At 38.1% G+C, this 16,389-nt stretch overlaps 2 protein-coding genes and 1 long non-coding RNA gene across 3 annotated transcripts in view; 1 reads left to right on the forward strand and 2 right to left on the reverse strand.

Moving 5' to 3' along the window:
• Positions 1-13,846, reverse strand: part of LOC136255764 (uncharacterized) — a 29,324-nt gene extending 15,478 nt beyond the window's left edge. Inside the window, exons 1-2 of the long non-coding RNA XR_010701099.1 lie at positions 13,600-13,846; positions 2,634-2,728 (exon numbers count right to left, since the gene is read on the reverse strand). This is a non-coding gene — a long non-coding RNA (uncharacterized lncRNA). The remainder of the gene's footprint in view (positions 1-2,633; positions 2,729-13,599) is intronic.
• Positions 13,847-14,619: 773 nt separating this feature from the next.
• On the forward strand, positions 14,620-15,424 carry LOC136256266 (uncharacterized). Its single transcript, XM_066049193.1, has 2 exons — positions 14,620-14,902; positions 14,966-15,424. The coding sequence occupies exons 1-2, from the start codon at positions 14,670-14,672 to the stop codon at positions 15,282-15,284; spliced, it is 552 nt and encodes a 183-aa protein (XP_065905265.1). The 5' UTR covers positions 14,620-14,669; the 3' UTR covers positions 15,285-15,424.
• Positions 15,425-15,601: 177 nt separating this feature from the next.
• LOC136255094 (uncharacterized) lies at positions 15,602-16,389 on the reverse strand. The gene is made up of 2 exons (XM_066047814.1): positions 16,245-16,389; positions 15,602-16,149 (listed from the first exon to the last, which is right to left on the reverse strand). The coding sequence occupies exons 1-2, from the start codon at positions 16,387-16,389 to the stop codon at positions 15,602-15,604; spliced, it is 693 nt and encodes a 230-aa protein (XP_065903886.1).

Consider the following 16,389-nt stretch of genomic DNA (forward strand, 5'->3'; position numbering starts at 1 on the left):
AAATTAAAACGAAATTTTGTTCGCTCATATCTAGGAAATGGCTGGAGTGATTTTCTTCAAATTTGGTGTGTAGACTCCCCTTACTGGCCAGCACCTCCCTAGCAAATTTGGTGCCAATCGGATTAGGGATCACAGAGCTACATAGGTGTGAAAATTACATTTTCTTTCTTCCTGTTATACTCACGGGTGGCACGCCAGCTTCTTGGGCCGCACGACACACTACTGTGTCTTGATTATAGGAAAACAGGAAGAGGACGGGAACGGAGAGCAGAAATGGGAACAACCAGCAGAAAATGCCTGTTGAAGGCCATCATGCCATAATAAGGTTGGATTTTATAGCACAATGTTTTTTTGCAGCATTGTTGGATTCTTCCTCTAAAATGATCGAAACACTCTAATAGAGCAAGCACCTGTAGTAAAATACTCTAATAGAGCAGTCAAATAATATTTTGTTACCTATCCTACCAGAGACCCACATTGATGGCCTGTGAATTGATGGGCTATAGCTGTCGTAGATTAGGTATATAGACTAGCTAAGTCATCAACATTGAAAGTTAACTACTCCCTTGAAACCATAAAATTTATACCAATATAGCATATAATTATAAGTTTAAAAAAGGATTCTAATTAACTGACAGTACCTACATATAGATGCGGGAAGTTGTACCTGCAACCTCAGGAAAATGTCACATGATGGGCATGTGGCAGCTGAAGTATGCGTAGGTGCATGGCTCCAATGCGGAAACTAAGCAGTCATGGCCCGGGGGACTCCTCTTGCAGCCACTCCAGCTTGACAAGCATACCAGTGCTACATGCATACTCCCATCATATGACTTCTTATCTGGAAGCAGTATAGGTGCAGTTTTCGAAGCCTATAATAGAGCTGTACTGATAATCGGATTGGCCAAAATATCGGCCACCGATATGGCAATTTTTACCAGTATCGGCATCGGTACAGAACAGTACGAGGACCGATATCGCTACCGATATTTATACAGCAATAGTTTGTACATAAACGGATTATAATATTGGTTTTCTATGTTATCCATGTGGCTGTTCAGTAGCAGTGACTTATTGTTCACTGGACAGCAAGCGCTACGCTACGAGAAGCCATACAAATACACACAATTCTAGTGTTTGCTGCTGGAAAGCTTATCAGTTTTAAATAAATGAAGCAGTTATATATAGTACCTTTGTAATAAAAGAACAGTCACAAGAAAACCTACTGTACCAGCCTTCACACAAGCCAATAAAATGCGGAGTAATGCAGAAATATCCGTTTAAGGCTCCATGGGAGTATGCATAAAAATGTCTGTGGGTGTCTAATTGTCTGGATTGCACAATAGAGACCCAAGCTACTATTACCACAGGCATAGAGTGAGCAATGAATATATCCACGTGTTGTTGTAGAGTAGGTAACTGTACACTTTTGCATAGATTAACTATGACTTTTGTTTGTAATGCAAATATCGGATCGACTATCGGTTATCAGCTTCTTTTGGTGGTATCCATATCAGATATCGGTACATGCCAAAATCTCATATCGGTACAGCTCTAGCCTATAATAGGCACTGCCAGTTAACTAGAGTACTTTGTGAATCTCAGTTTTCATATCAGTGCTATTTCAATATTTAATAGTTGAATTTTTTTAAATTATGGTTTCAAAGGTGTAGCTAACTTTCAATATTGATGACTTAGCTAGTCTATATACCTAATCTATGACAGCTATAGCACATAAATTCACAGGCCATCAATGTGGGTCCATGGTGGATAGTCAGCAAAACATTTTTGACTGTTCTATTGGAGTGTTTTAATACAGGCGACTGCTCTGTTAGAGTGTTTTGATCGTTTTAGTGAAAGGATCCAAACAATGCCGCAAAGAAACATTGTGCTGTAAAATTTTACCTGTCCAACCTGTATAATTGCATGATGACCTTTATCAGGTATTTTCCGTGAGTCTTTCCTGTTCCCACTTTCTGTTCCCGTCCCGTTTTTCTTGAATTCTACTTACCCGAAGAAATGTGAGTTAAAAACAAACTCCAAAGTCAACTATAGGTTGGTTTTGGGACCAAAGTACAAAAAGAAGCACAAAAATAGCCAAGCTGTGGGGGGTGCAGCCTAAAAGCCTGGGTGAAAAAAGTTGTGAAATCTAAGGTGGCGACCAAGTAATGATGTTAATACTAATAAATTTTAATAATGGCTGCATGCATTCTTAAAACTTATTAGTATATAAACATCATTGCAGTCATTTCTTGGCTGCCACCTTTGATTTCACAACTTCTTTCGCCCAGGCTTAGGCCACACCATTTTTCACGACTTGCTGTTTTTGTGCAGATACAGTAATAGCCTGACCATTTTTTTGCTTTGCTATGGGTTTGAATTATACATGTAATATACCTTGCAAACCAAGAACAAATATTTTGAGCAGCATCATAAATCACATTACAGTAGAATACTTTATTTGTGGTTTACAAAAATTCATGAAAAATTGTGGTTGCAGACACAACTGTTCTTACACTGCTATGTAAAAGTAGGGAAATTCATGGAAAGGCATTAATGTTTTGGCTGATTTAATTGTAGCATTTTTGCACTATAAAACAAATTATACTCCGTAACAATGTTATTTAAATTACCTTAAATATTTGCCCATCGGAATAATCGTCAAGTATTCCCTTGATTTCCTCAGTGAGTGGTGGTGGTTTTTGACCAAATTTAAAACCTTTTTTTCCTAAAACAAGAAATTGTACACATACTGTTGTGCTGCACTTTATTGTTATATAGTATGGATCACAATGGTTTAATATGGCAACTGAAAAATATCCACAAACAGGTTGGCGCTCCGGGCACCAACAGGTTAAGAATGTGTATCAGAATCCAAGCATTCAGAAATACAGTATTTCAGGATTTTCAGTGTATTGAAAAATCACAGTCTTTATGAGATTTGAGTCTACCTTGCCAATGGTGTGGACACAGGGCTTGAGAATTTCATCAGAGTTTTCATTAAGATTTCTGAAATCTTGTGGTGTGCATGATATAGAGTTTAGAGTGTGTATGTGAGCTTATCTTGAATTAATGTGGTAGCCCTCAAATGTGGATTTGCTCCCATTACAAATTTGGGAGAATGTTTGGTAGCAGGCTGATTTCATGAAACAAAACTTCTTAAAACCACTTACGTAGCTTCTAAACGTCTATAGCTACTATATACTTTAAAAGGAATCAAGTTGCTATGTGTAAACATTAATTATTTGTGTTAATGTATGTGGCTTGATTTCAACCATATGGGTGCAAATTGATACCATTACCAACTTTGGGTGTACAGCAAGGGACACGGTTAAAGGCTTACAAAACACTCTAATAGAGCGTGCGCATTGGCATAATCATTATCTCTGTGTGTCTCTTTCTTTCTAATTTTTGCTGGTATTATTGTCATGTATGGTACCTTCAGTAGTGATGGCATATACAATTAGCCACGGATTTAATTAATTAATTAATCTATTTACTTGTATGCTAACAACTGTGTTACTTTTGTAGTATGTGCTGCTCTGTGCTGTGCTGTGATGTATGTGTGCATATGTACGTGTGTATGTATGTGTGCATGCATGTGTTCATGTGCCCGCATGCATGCATTAGTGCAATAATGTTTTAAAGTACCATATTTTGACTTTTTTTATAGGGAAAGATGACTGAACTACTAATACAATATGTGTAAATGTTTTTAATTTTTATCATATAGTCATGTAATCTCACGCGATGTGTTTGAAATCACACTTGTGGGTTAGGAGAGGGGGTGGTTGGCACACTGTCTGGTACAGCTGCCCAACCAGCTAATGGTGTAACTATATCTTCTGTATGTGTAACAGGGCATTAACAGTGTTATAAAATCCTTTCTCTCGTTTTTTATTTTATTTTTATTTTTAAGAAAAAAGGTGCTGGTTTCAGCTAACTACTTTACCAAAATTAATGTTTTATATCCAGAGAGTGCTGAATAGCTGTACTTAGTTGGATTGAGCTCTGGAAGGTTATCTGACTATTTCCCGCCTTAATCCTTTGTAACAATCCTGGAAACCAATTCTATGCAGAGATCCGTAATTCATGCGAGGAAGTCATCACCATGCCGAGAAACTGTACAAGTGTCAGTAAAAGTAAAAAGATTACAGTGTACTAGATTCTGTGTATTCCCAGCCGGTGGTAAGTTGAATACTTAAACAGTGTGTGTTTGTGTGTGTGCGTGCGTGCATGCGTGCGTGCGTGTGTGTGTGTGTAAGAGAGAGAGAGATATATAGACATAGAGAGTAAGAGTGCTAACTGCTATGTGTGTGTTTGGAGGGAATTCCCCTGGTTATGAGTGGTTAGATGCAGAGAATTCCCCTAATTAAGTGGTGTATTGGAGGTTTATGACTTTGTTCTCGATAGAAAACTCCTGTGGTAGTCCTTCAAGGCTTTATTACGTTGTTAATTGAAAATTGTGGCTTTAAAAATTCAAATAACTAAAATTTGCCAGCCTATGTCAATATCAAATCAGCTAAAGTCAGATACAGTTTTGATGTTTAGGTGACCATAGTTCAGGTTAGATGCTATTCATAGCTTGAAATGTTTTTACCTGTATGCAATTAATGCAGTAGTATTACTTCAACCCATACAAATTGTATTGGAAATATAGTGTTATAATTAAATTGCCAGGCTTAAACAGCAGAACTTTTCTAGTTTTCTAATGCTAAATGAGATAATATTAGGTGGCTGACAACTTTTGATGCTATTCAGCTGTAGCACTCTATTCACTGCTACGCTATGTTGCCTTATATTTACGTTCCCATATGTCTTCAATACATTTTTTTGTTCCTTGAGTAATAGCCTTATGACTACTGAAAGTTGACAATGCAACACTGGCATGAAGTTGCTGGCACTATCAGGCTAACAATTTCCATACTATCCTTGCTGTCATGTCTACTACAACAAACTGTTTTCTGGCAGCCTTTATTACCATAACAGATGCGTTTAAGCTCTGAGAAGACCAGGAGAGGGTTCAAACACTCTGGACAGATGAACAAGGAGATGAATAAGAAGCTGATTGTGTAATGCCTCTGACAGGTTATTTTGTGACCTGGTGCCTTCAATTACCATCCCCATCCATTTTGAGGTCTTTTTATTCCCACTCCACCACCCTCACAATTCATCCTTTTACACTGGTACAGCAACACTAGTGAACAGTCTTATCTAAAATGACAAGAAACTCTACAAGGATTACTGTGATCAGCAAATACTCTTAAAGGTCATGAATAGCTGCTATCCATCTGGGGTGACAATTGCGTATATTATGCATCGCTGCTAGGGCTGGTGAGTTACAGTGCTTTAATATAATTAAAAATATGATTTTCTGTGAACAAACAATGCATCCTTATGGGTGATTTTCCAATATTCAGTCACATACAGTATAATGCATTATACTGCACATCCAGTGCACTTGCACAAGAAGTAGGTGACCCCTACTAGATTATGTATACCACATTTAAACTATAAGTATAAGAAAAAATTAGGAATTTTAAATTAGAGTAGGGACAGTGTATCGTACTGCAATAAAAAGTACTGAAACAAGCTAGATCGGAGTGGTACGTAATGTCCAAATACTGTAAAACAATAAGAAATGAATATCCCTACTGTGCTACACTCAAATTGCACATTAGGGATATTTACTTATTATTGTTTTATAGTATTTGGACATTACGTACTACTCTGATCCAGCTTGTTTCAGACTCAGTGCTTTTTATTTGCAGTACTATACACTCTCCCTACTCTAATTTAAAATTCCTAATTTTTCCTTATGCTTGTTTGTGAACTTTTTTTGCAAGCTCATGACTACTAAATACCCTGCTTTTCACAAAACCAATCACAATTATTATTATAGAGGTAATCACAGCACTATATATTATGCAAGCAATCAACTAGCATAACACACCACTATATATAAATTGCTAAACTGTAGTAAGCTGGATTCATGTAACTAAACAACAGTAGTGGTGGTCACAGCAAACAAAATAATGTGTTTAGCACGGCATTTAGAAACACAAGCAACTTTGCCAGTTAACTTTACTGGAAAACAACTCTTACAAATCACTAAACTATATTCACTTATGTGCACATGACTAGTTCGCAGAGTTGGGGTCGTTACTCTAAAAATGGAACTAGTTACATATTGCTCGTTACTTTTACATGATGTAGTGTGCTACAGTTACATATTACTTACTGAAAAAAGTAACGAGTTACATATTACTAGCTACTCTGAGGGCTGTAACTAGTAATAATATTACATATTATAGTTGTTCGTTACAAACTATAAAGTAAGTCCAACCTTCTAAATACATGCAAGGTACCAGCCTACAACTACAAGTGACACGAACGAGACATGTGTTTCTCTCGTGTAGTTCAGCCACAAATACATACTTTGTTGTTGTATCTTGGCCTCAAGGGCACTCCCCATACACTATCATACTTTGTCCATGCCTAAAACACTATCTGCAGTCTTGTCTGGACCCAAAATGCAATCAATCACGTGCCTGGATACAATTCGCCTTAAAAGGAAGTAACGCGTTACATTCGTTACAATTTCCAGATGTAATATCCGTTACATATTACTCGCTACTTTGTCATGTAACACGTTATATTACTCGTTACTGTAATATGTGACCGGGCCTGCGAAAACAGGGCATGTGTGCACAAACTACACTATGTTACACTACAGGTCATATCTCAATGCTGGAAGAGAAAATTTGTATTCTGTAACTCACATCATAAAGCCAATTGAATTCTTACTAAGAGCTGAAAATTGCATAGTCATAGCATAATGGCATAAAAAGTTATGAGTGATGAAAGTGTGAAAAAGTAGGTAAAATTCATGTGCCCACATGCCCTATTTTATTACGTAACGCGTTACATTTGTAACGAGTTACCCCCAACTCTGCTAGTTCTCAGTGATATTGAACAAGTCACTCTCACTGAACGATATCAGTGTCTCACTGAGTGGAATCCCTGTTGAAACATTACAATTACAATATCAACTGTCAACTTCAAAAACCACTGAGCCACATGTGTTCAAATAATTTGGTGCAACGCCATGTGTATTCAAATAGTTTGATGCAATGTACACCAGTAGATGGAAGCCCTACTATAGTCTGTTAACACTATATATCAGTGGAGAACCTTGACTAATGGGAAAGGATAAAAGGTAACACAATAGTGCACTCATTATATGTTTAGTAATATACCAAAGGTTTTTTTCTTAAGCAAATTAGAAACGTTTCTATGAAGGATTAGGGCTGTATCTGTAGCCAGTTTTCCACTATGCTTGACTGAAGGCATCAGGCAGACAGGCAGGCAGTAGAAAATTCCGTTGAATAATCGTTGAATAATCTTTGTATAAAATTCTGTAGCAGCTTGACAGAAACGTTTCGGGTCATTCTGAAGACACTTTAATTTTACCCAACCAATACTGTCATTATGTTAACAGGAAAGATCGAGACAAGTTTTTGGGTTATATTATATCACTGGCCATACCCACACCTTCACCGGCCATACCCACACCTTCACCATCCCTACTATACAATACTATCGTACTGTATGATGAAAGAATGGTGCATGCACTATATAATTTTAATATTAAGCAAAGCAGTCATTTTCTTTCCCAATACACAGCATTAAAACAGTATGCAAAATGTATCTTCAGCACAATGTGTGATGCAAATTATGAACGATTCCCATTTATTCCTAAGTCAAAGAACTGACACCCTACCAACAATTTAACACATTTGCAATGGAAAAGGAATTTTGAGACACACACCCCTTTATATAAGAAGGAAGCTGAGAAATATGTGGCCAGATGATCAAAAACCTACCATTTTTGGAAAATAATATTTTGCTGTAAAAATATGTTCAAGGGTACTGGGTAAAAATACGTGTTCCACATATGAAAATTTGTACGCATTTTAACTTCGTTGATATGAAACAAGGCTTTAATCAATAAAACTTTATACACCATCAGATTTGGAGATTGGGAAGATCTTTGTTTCATGCTCATACAGTAAAAGGGCATGTAAGCTGTAGGCAATTTGTTTGCTATCTGGTAGAAATAAAGTGAATTCACAGTAAACTTTACTTCTATCACATTGTATATAAGTGTACTACCATGGTAACAATCATGCAGTACCTTGTCAATTCATTGTTGGAATGACTTTCTTCTTTTGACATACAGGAAAAGAGCTACATACCTTGATGGATTTGCCTGTTCATAATGAACAGATTGAACCAAGTTCTGTCTTTGTACATGTAGCTTGTTTCATTCATGAGTCATGATCAACTAATTAAACACCTGTAATTTATTTGCCATGTAGTTGCTGTACAAATCGGCTGAATAGCACTATTACATACTCTCCAACATAAAATGCTGAAAGTTTGGCAGTCTACTTCTTGGTTATTATAGATAGCACAGAAGCAACAAAATTGACAGGTATGTTTTGCTATAAGGAGAAAATATAAATCCCATATCAGAGCTATTGCAGAAGTCCTGTGCTAGCCATCCCAATGTGATGAGTGACATTGTTATTTATCACTTAATAAATGGAATGTGTGAATATACAAACACTCTTTGTATACTTTCATGTGTATGCAGAATACAGTTAAAAGCAATTACAAGTACCGTTTGACATTTGTTGGCTAATGCTGAATGCAAGTACATACGTATGTATATGAAAGTTGACACTACGTCCAAGTTACTTGATGGTAGCATAATTGCATTCCTCCAGAACTGATATGGGATCTGTATTTCACCAGACCCTTCCTTTTTATGCGAAGGAATTGATGGTGTTAGACACGTATACAACATTAATAGCTATTGGTCATATTTCATCGCTAAATCTTCACGGTTACAGTGTAAGCTTCACCCCATACTGACAATAAACACAAGTTATAATGAACATATACTTACATCAATATTATGCATGCCCTTAAGTACTTTGGTTTCTCCATGCACAGCTGCATGTTATGTCTTCACTACGTGAGGCCTTCAGCCACCCAACCACCGCACGAACATTTGGGTTGCAAATGGGCCAACAAGGCGAGCAGTATGGACAAACCAAGGAGAGCAATATGGGCACTTACTGTTTGCTTGATATAACACATCAGCACATACACATGTGCACATAGCTATAGGACACATCAGCACACACACACACACACACACGCACACACACACACAAACACACACACAAACACACACACGCACACACACACAAACACACACAACACACACGCACACACACACACACACACATACACAAACACACACACAACACACGCACACAAACACACACACAACACACACACAACACACACACACGCACACACAACACACACACACACAACACACGCACACACACACACACAAACACACACACGTGCCAGATATAATACACACATGCCAGCACACCCATGCAGGATAGGACACATCAGCACACACATGTACATATGTGCAGGATTAGTCTTCCGTCAAATATTCCAGTATAACAAAAAGCATAATAGGCTGGAGTGTGAATGCTAGTGGATATTTCAAACTACACTGTATATGAAGCTTAATTCCATGAAAATAGAGTGACACTCCCTAATAGAGCAGTCAATGGAATGGCTAACTGCACTCAAATGCATTGTACGTAGCTCCTTAGATCAATACTCTCTAATAGAACAATCACTTTGTAGTAAAATACCTAATAAAGCATTAAAGTGTTCCAAAATTACCGTAAGAAATATTGCTAACCTAAATGAAAGCATAATGGGAACACTGAAGAGTATAATAGGTGAAAAGTTTAGGAAATTCCTGAAAGCATTTTGGACAAAATTGTGAGCATATTCAGTGCATGAAATAACTTTTTAGACATGTGCTGACACACTGTCAGGACAACATGAAAGTTGAGTGGACATAAATCAACTTGTCCGGACATTTAATATTTTTTGTGTTTCTCCTTTTTTGCCTAATTATTTGTTTCAAGCATTGGGGTCACCAATGTACTGTACAACTGATTATTTCTTTCACTCACTAATAGTGACAGATCAGAAAAGTACAACATTTTAGGGTTTTGGTCACATATAAGAGGTCCTATAAAATTCAGTGCCATTACAGGAGCATTTGTAGGAAAGGAGAATTACCTTAGTAGTATAATAGCTATGTAATCAAACTTTACTACTGCTGCTTTGAAATAATGCCTCTATTTAAACGAACATCAATTGTAAAAAAATGAACTCCAATTTTTACAGATGAATACCACAAGTAAAAGCTAGTAATGGCTAACAGGTTATAAGTACATTTGCCAAGTACCTAAGTCAATAGGCTAGCACAACGTGTGTACTGTAACCTGTTGGTCTCTTGGGAATGGCTTTGTGGTCACACCACAAACCATAACTCAATTACATGCCAATGTCACTATGTCTGGCCCTACTATCACACTCTAAACTCAGTGCTATACCTTGAAAGGACATTGTTTCCGGACAAATTCAATTATGGCCTGACAACTAGTGTAATTGACTGGAAATTGTCAGTGTCCCGACTGTTATTTTGCGCACTGCATATTTGACTCAGACCTATATGCAGGATATAACACATCAGCACACCAGATGGAGTTCTCCCAATTTGTATTTTGAATAAAGTTTTTCTCCTTTGCGAACTTCAGCATCCAATTTCTTGCCAAACTTATGTACTTATTATTTTGAAGTATATAGTTGTGTGTGTGTGTGCGCGCGTGCGTGTGTGTGTGTGTGTGTGTGTATGTGTGTGTGTGTGTGTGTGTGTGTGTGTGTGTGTGTGTGTGTGTGTGTGTGTGTGGGTGTGTGTGTGTGTGTGTGTGTGTGTGTGTGTGTGTGTGTGTGTGCATGTGGGTGTGTGTGTGTGTGTAATGGTTATTCATTTATCAATTAGTGATTGGCCTGCCAGTTCTCTTCCCAGTTGCCCATTGCACCAGAAATAAGCAAGACTACAGAATTTGTGAACACTTCAAGAGAAGGAGAGGAAGCTGAAATGTGACAATAATATATGTCATAATGATTATAGAGTATACACAATGTTCAGATCAATGCTTGCATCTGAATATAGCAGTACATACAGTACATACATTTCTAAACCATACATGTACCCACAGTTGGTCAAAGGCCGGCTGTAGGCACACACCTGGTTTAAAAAGTATTGGTAGGCCCAGAGGATAGGAAGGAGTGAGTAGTAATCATGAAATTTTTCATGAAAAAATAAGTTACATCATATGATTACATCATGCATTATCCATTATCTATCACTTTAAGGCTACAACTACAGTAGCAAGCTAAACTGCAATGGTTTAATAGTGGGCATGACACGCGAAGATTGATTGTGAAGAGATGAACATCGATTGCACAAGATGAATAAGCAGCTACAATAACACTAACAACATTTATTTGCAATTCTTTTGTAGACTATGAGTGCAGAAGCTTCAAAGGATACTTTTATAATTCAAAGTTTACTTATAATAACCTTTAAACATTAGAAGCTTTGTCCCAGCCCTCAAAGAGCTGAAAGTATGTGGAAGCCTGGTTTTGTCAAATTTGGTCACTAATAAATTATTGAAGCATTGTTTAAAACATAACTGTAATGGAAGTATCTATGTTTTCCTTAAAATCCTGTACAGCCTCCTTGAAATAAATTCAAATTGTTTTTAAAATGTTACGAAATTCTATATATTTCCTGCATACTTTTGTACATGCAGCATCACTTGTGCTTCCACCTACATACTTACTAGGAACATCCTTGGGTCATTACTACCAAAATATTCGGTAGTTTGAATTACAGATAAAACATTGGGTCATTTGTACCTATTTGAATTTACATCCACGGGTCCTGAAATTTTTTATAGCTTGTAGAGATTTTTGAAATTTTACTTTGCAACAGAATTTCCATACATTTCCGGATACTAACACATCACTTGGTTCAAGTATTCTACTGTATAGCTATACTACATGAAATCTTGAAATCATACAATGAAACCATGAAGTCTTGCCAAAAATCTTAAATCTTGTAGCTACAGCATGTTTACAGACCCCTCTATTACAACAAGTGTCCAGAGTTGAGAGCATGTATCAAATATATTATGCGCCTGAAAATTCTGTCTTTTGTTTGTTGCTGTGTGAAGGAAAAAGCTTCACTAGGTCTTTACATCACTTGTGATGGTAGCTTTGTAAACATGTTTGCTGGTTTTGTGATAATGTGAATTTCAACACCAGTTTCTACCACCCATAATAACCCACTGTCACATAAGTATTTAAATTTCTTCCAATTTACATCGATTGACAAGTCCCTCACAAAGATTTCAGGATTTCTAAAAACTTCAGCCATCGAGAGAATGTGTAGACAAATTTAACGGCCGCTGCAGGGACTGCCGAGGGATAGGTAACGACCTACGAACTTTCAAAGATGACTGTCCATATATTCATCTTTCAAAAATATGACTGCCCATATTTCATCTTTCAAGACAAATTTCAGTTCAAATATCTCCGTAAAATTCAGTAATTCAAAAATTAGTAAATCCGTAAATTATAGGCTCCGTAAAATTTCATTAATTTTGTTGCATCTTTTCTATTGTCAAATTTCATCTTTAAAACTGCACAAATTTCAGGCAATATTCCATCTTTCCAAAATAATTTCAGAAGTGATCTACGAAATTTCAGGTCGTTACCTACTCCTCGGGGACTGCGGTGCAAAATTAGCTTAGTACAGGTGGTACTTATCAGTTTCATTTTCATGGGGTGCTGGTTAAATACTTTCTTGAAATATGTCACGCATCAAGAAATTGCAAAAAATCTTGGAAACGCAATGGGCAAGTGCAAGCGCGTATATCACTACAAATCACTAACCGGGTAAGAAGAACCGGAGGAGTCAGTGTAATGTTTAGGCCACTCCAAATAAATTCTCTGTTTCCCGTCCTGGACACTGGCATATTCGCATGCGGGCGGGCGGTCCATTTCCATTTTTCATTATAAGATTGGCTAGCCTTTCAAGCCATTATTTGTCTGGAACAGCCAAATAGGCTGCATAAAAGCATGCTTAAGCTTGTTCCTTCCTTAGTAAGTTGCAAAAATAACACAAACGCGACGTTTGTGCTGACTTGATAGCACTGCTGACAAGTGAGCTGACACTGTTTCAAGATAGCTTTTACTGAGTCTATCAGTATGCAAGAATAACCGGAAATAATGGAAGAATACGGAATAATGGAATATTTAGAGTTGGCAGTAACCAGATGCGGGCAGCGGACGGGAAACAGAATTTATTTGGAGTGGCCTTATATGTGGTTATGTAACATTCCTGTCTAATATGAAAAAACATGGGAATTTTGAAGTTTTCTTTAGTACTGAAGGCTTTCGCCACCTCTCAGCTCACCAGCGCGTCAAAATAGACCGTCACACCAAAATCTATGGTCACACCCTTCAGTCACTGCATAGATCCTTTACACCAACAATTAAACTTTACGTATTGTGAAAGCTGCATACGTATTCAACGAGGTGTTCAAACGTATGATTATAGCAAACAAACAAGCTCACCTTCCGCCATTAGTCGAACGAAGCAGGCTGACTCGGCTCTCGAGCCACAGAAGTCACGACCCTTAGTATACCACTTTCCTTCCGAGATAAGACAACTGAAGGATTGAAGTATGATCCAAACGAAATGCTAACAACAATATGTCGCTTTCCTTATATACTAAGGCTATAAGCACGCCTCTCACTTTCTTTGGCCAATTCCAGGGAGCGTGTTTTCCGTCGAAATAGCCGTTTCCGCAGACTATAAACATGCACCTCTCAAGCATGTAAACAATTTACCGCAAACTCGTTACTCCCACAAAAGTTGAATTTAACACGAGTGCGTATGTGTATTAGTCTCGTGCCCAGCCGGGCTCGCGCTATTAGCGCGAGCCCGGCTGGGCACGAGACTATATGTGTATAGCCATAGGGTTTCGTTATCGGGGATTGCGCATCCGTGGTCATTTGAAAGTTTAGGGAAATCAAAAATAGCCAATGAAATTTGTTTGAGGCACGAGATCAACTGGATCTTGGCGCAAGTCTTGGTGTGGCAGAATGTCCGCGGAAAATACTGGCGGTAATCTCGGTGGTAATAGTACGCCTACGGTCACAACAGTTGTGAATGTGGTGGGAGCAAGGAACACCACAGTGACGTCCAGTGAGCACGGAAAAACTGTGACAGTGCCGGTGTCCAATAATGCACCTGTTGTTCCCCCAAGAAACCCGCCACCTACTCAGAATTCTTTGCCAATGTTGTTACATCTACTCAGTCAAGCGTCAAGAAATACTCCTCCAGTCACAGCTGTTACTAGTCGCAGTCCTCTTGTGCCAGTGAATACACCAGTAAAACCCACGTTGAGTTTTAATGTTAAAATATTCAACCCACTAAAGAAAAAGGATTTTGAGACTTGTGTTCTTAGAGGAGTGACTAAAGAAGCCATTTTAACACCAACTTTGATGCGAACGGAGTTGAGAAGCAGTTTGGAGCAAGTTTAATTTCAGCTGACCTGGATTGTTCAATAGGGTACCTAAAAGGTGGTAGCAAACTGACCATATGTTCCTCAGCTGACATCGATGAGGTATGGAAATGTGGTATGAACGGAGAGAGTGTCACCTTGTGGTGTTATGCACCCAAGCAAAATGAACATAGCAGTGACAGTGATGATCCTTTGCCACAAAAAAAGAAGCGTAAGAAATTAAGTGCACTTGAAGAAAAGAACAAGAGAGTGGAATCTGTAATCTCACAGTTACGGGAAAGGCATAGAACTAGATTTACTAACATTCAGTACAGACTCTGGGGGGAAATGGTTGATGTTGGTACTCACAAGTAAGTGTGCATGTGGTAGCTAGTATAATGTGGTGTGTTATGTATAGTCGTACATTATTACAGGTCTTTGGATGATCCACCCGGCATTCCAGCATTCTGTGGTCGCCAGAAGTCGTCAAACAGTAATAGTACTGTACATGCCCTGACAAATGCCATGTCAGAAATGGCAAAGAATATCACTTCAATTAGTGCTGCTCCTAACAAGCCTGATTTATGTACATCAACATCAATCTCACCAGGGAAAGTGGCTAACTTGAGGGCCAGTTACCTACAACAGTTACGAGATCTGTATCAGCTATTTGATTGTGGTGCTATCACACAATCCGAATTTATTGAACAGAAGAAACCTATATTGGACCAACTTACAAAGCTGAAACCTTAACTTTATGTTCAAGACTTCACCCGTAATTCATGATTTTAATATGAATGTGTGTATGCGTATGTATGCACATGTCACTGTAGCTTTTGTATCTTCTAATCAGTAAAGTTGAAATACATGTCAATGAAAAATTGAAGTTATCAGTTGTGCATGATATTCTTAGACGTATCCAGAAAACTTTATATATTGTCTACAGTTATCCACTGTAACTGACTGAAATGCCATCAGTAATATGCTTGCTATTGACAGTGATGTATTCAGCAATAAGTTATTAGCTTGCAGAAACTGTTTAACTTCTCCAAAAACACACTCTATTGGGTTTAAGTCTGGTGAATAAGGTGGTAAGAAATTACCAAGGCTCCAACACCACAAATGGCATTCACGGCAGCATCGGTATGGTGAATGGAAGCGTTGTCCAAAACGACTATGGAATTATGATTAATTCCATCAAATGGCATCAAAAGAGGCAACAGCTGGGTATACAAAAAGGTGTCTCCATTGACAGTATTTTCTGTAATGTACACATCCTGCACACCATCCATTGATAGTATGCCTATAGCAGAGTAACATACTCCCCTGAGCTGCAGCTGGTGGTCCTGAGGAGCAAGACCTCGAATGCCATACCCATATTGACGCAGCGCATTCCTCCTATCACAGCCTGTTTCGTCTATCCATAAAATCATTGCTGGATCAAATGCAGACATTTCAGCAATGAACTGTGCCCTCAGTAACTCTGATCTTTGTAAAGCTATGTGTGTAATCTTCTGTCGACTGAGCCCAATTTTATTCACTGCACGACATATGGTAGATACATCAACGTGACATCCTGCCTTCTGAAATTCTGCTTGTAGTTCTCTCAGAAATATTCCTGGATTAGACAATATAAGGTCAATTAAAAGGTATTTATCGCTTTCGCTCAGTTTAGAACAGCAACCATTTCGTCGTACTGTTTTTCCACCTGACCCGTAGCGTTAAACCTCTCAGCATACCTCAACACAGTTCTTTCGCTAACAAAAAGTGTCTTGGCCACATCTTCAGCTGGCCTTCTTAAACAAACATGATGCCAGACAATGCGCCACCGCAAATCATTTGAATAAGACCAGGGCAT

The sequence above is a fragment of the Dysidea avara genome, chromosome 5 (assembly GCF_963678975.1).
Source record: "Dysidea avara chromosome 5, odDysAvar1.4, whole genome shotgun sequence".
Taxonomy (NCBI): domain Eukaryota; kingdom Metazoa; phylum Porifera; class Demospongiae; order Dictyoceratida; family Dysideidae; genus Dysidea; species Dysidea avara.

Bases quoted from the DNA above. Each gene is read 5' to 3' on its own strand.
- LOC136256266 (XM_066049193.1), top strand. From the start codon at position 14,670: ATGAACGGAGAGAGTGTCACCTTGTGGTGTTATGCACCCAAGCAAAAT. The intron at 14,903-14,965 runs GTAAGTGTGCAT...ACATTATTACAG, and splicing joins GTTGATGTTGGTACTCACAA to GTCTTTGGATGATCCACCCG.
- LOC136255094 (XM_066047814.1), bottom strand. From the start codon at position 16,389: ATGCCCTGGTCTTATTCAAATGATTTGCGGTGGCGCATTGTCTGGCAT. The intron at 16,150-16,244 runs GTCAGGTGGAAA...TGTCTAATCCAG, and splicing joins TGAGAGGTTTAACGCTACGG to GAATATTTCTGAGAGAACTA.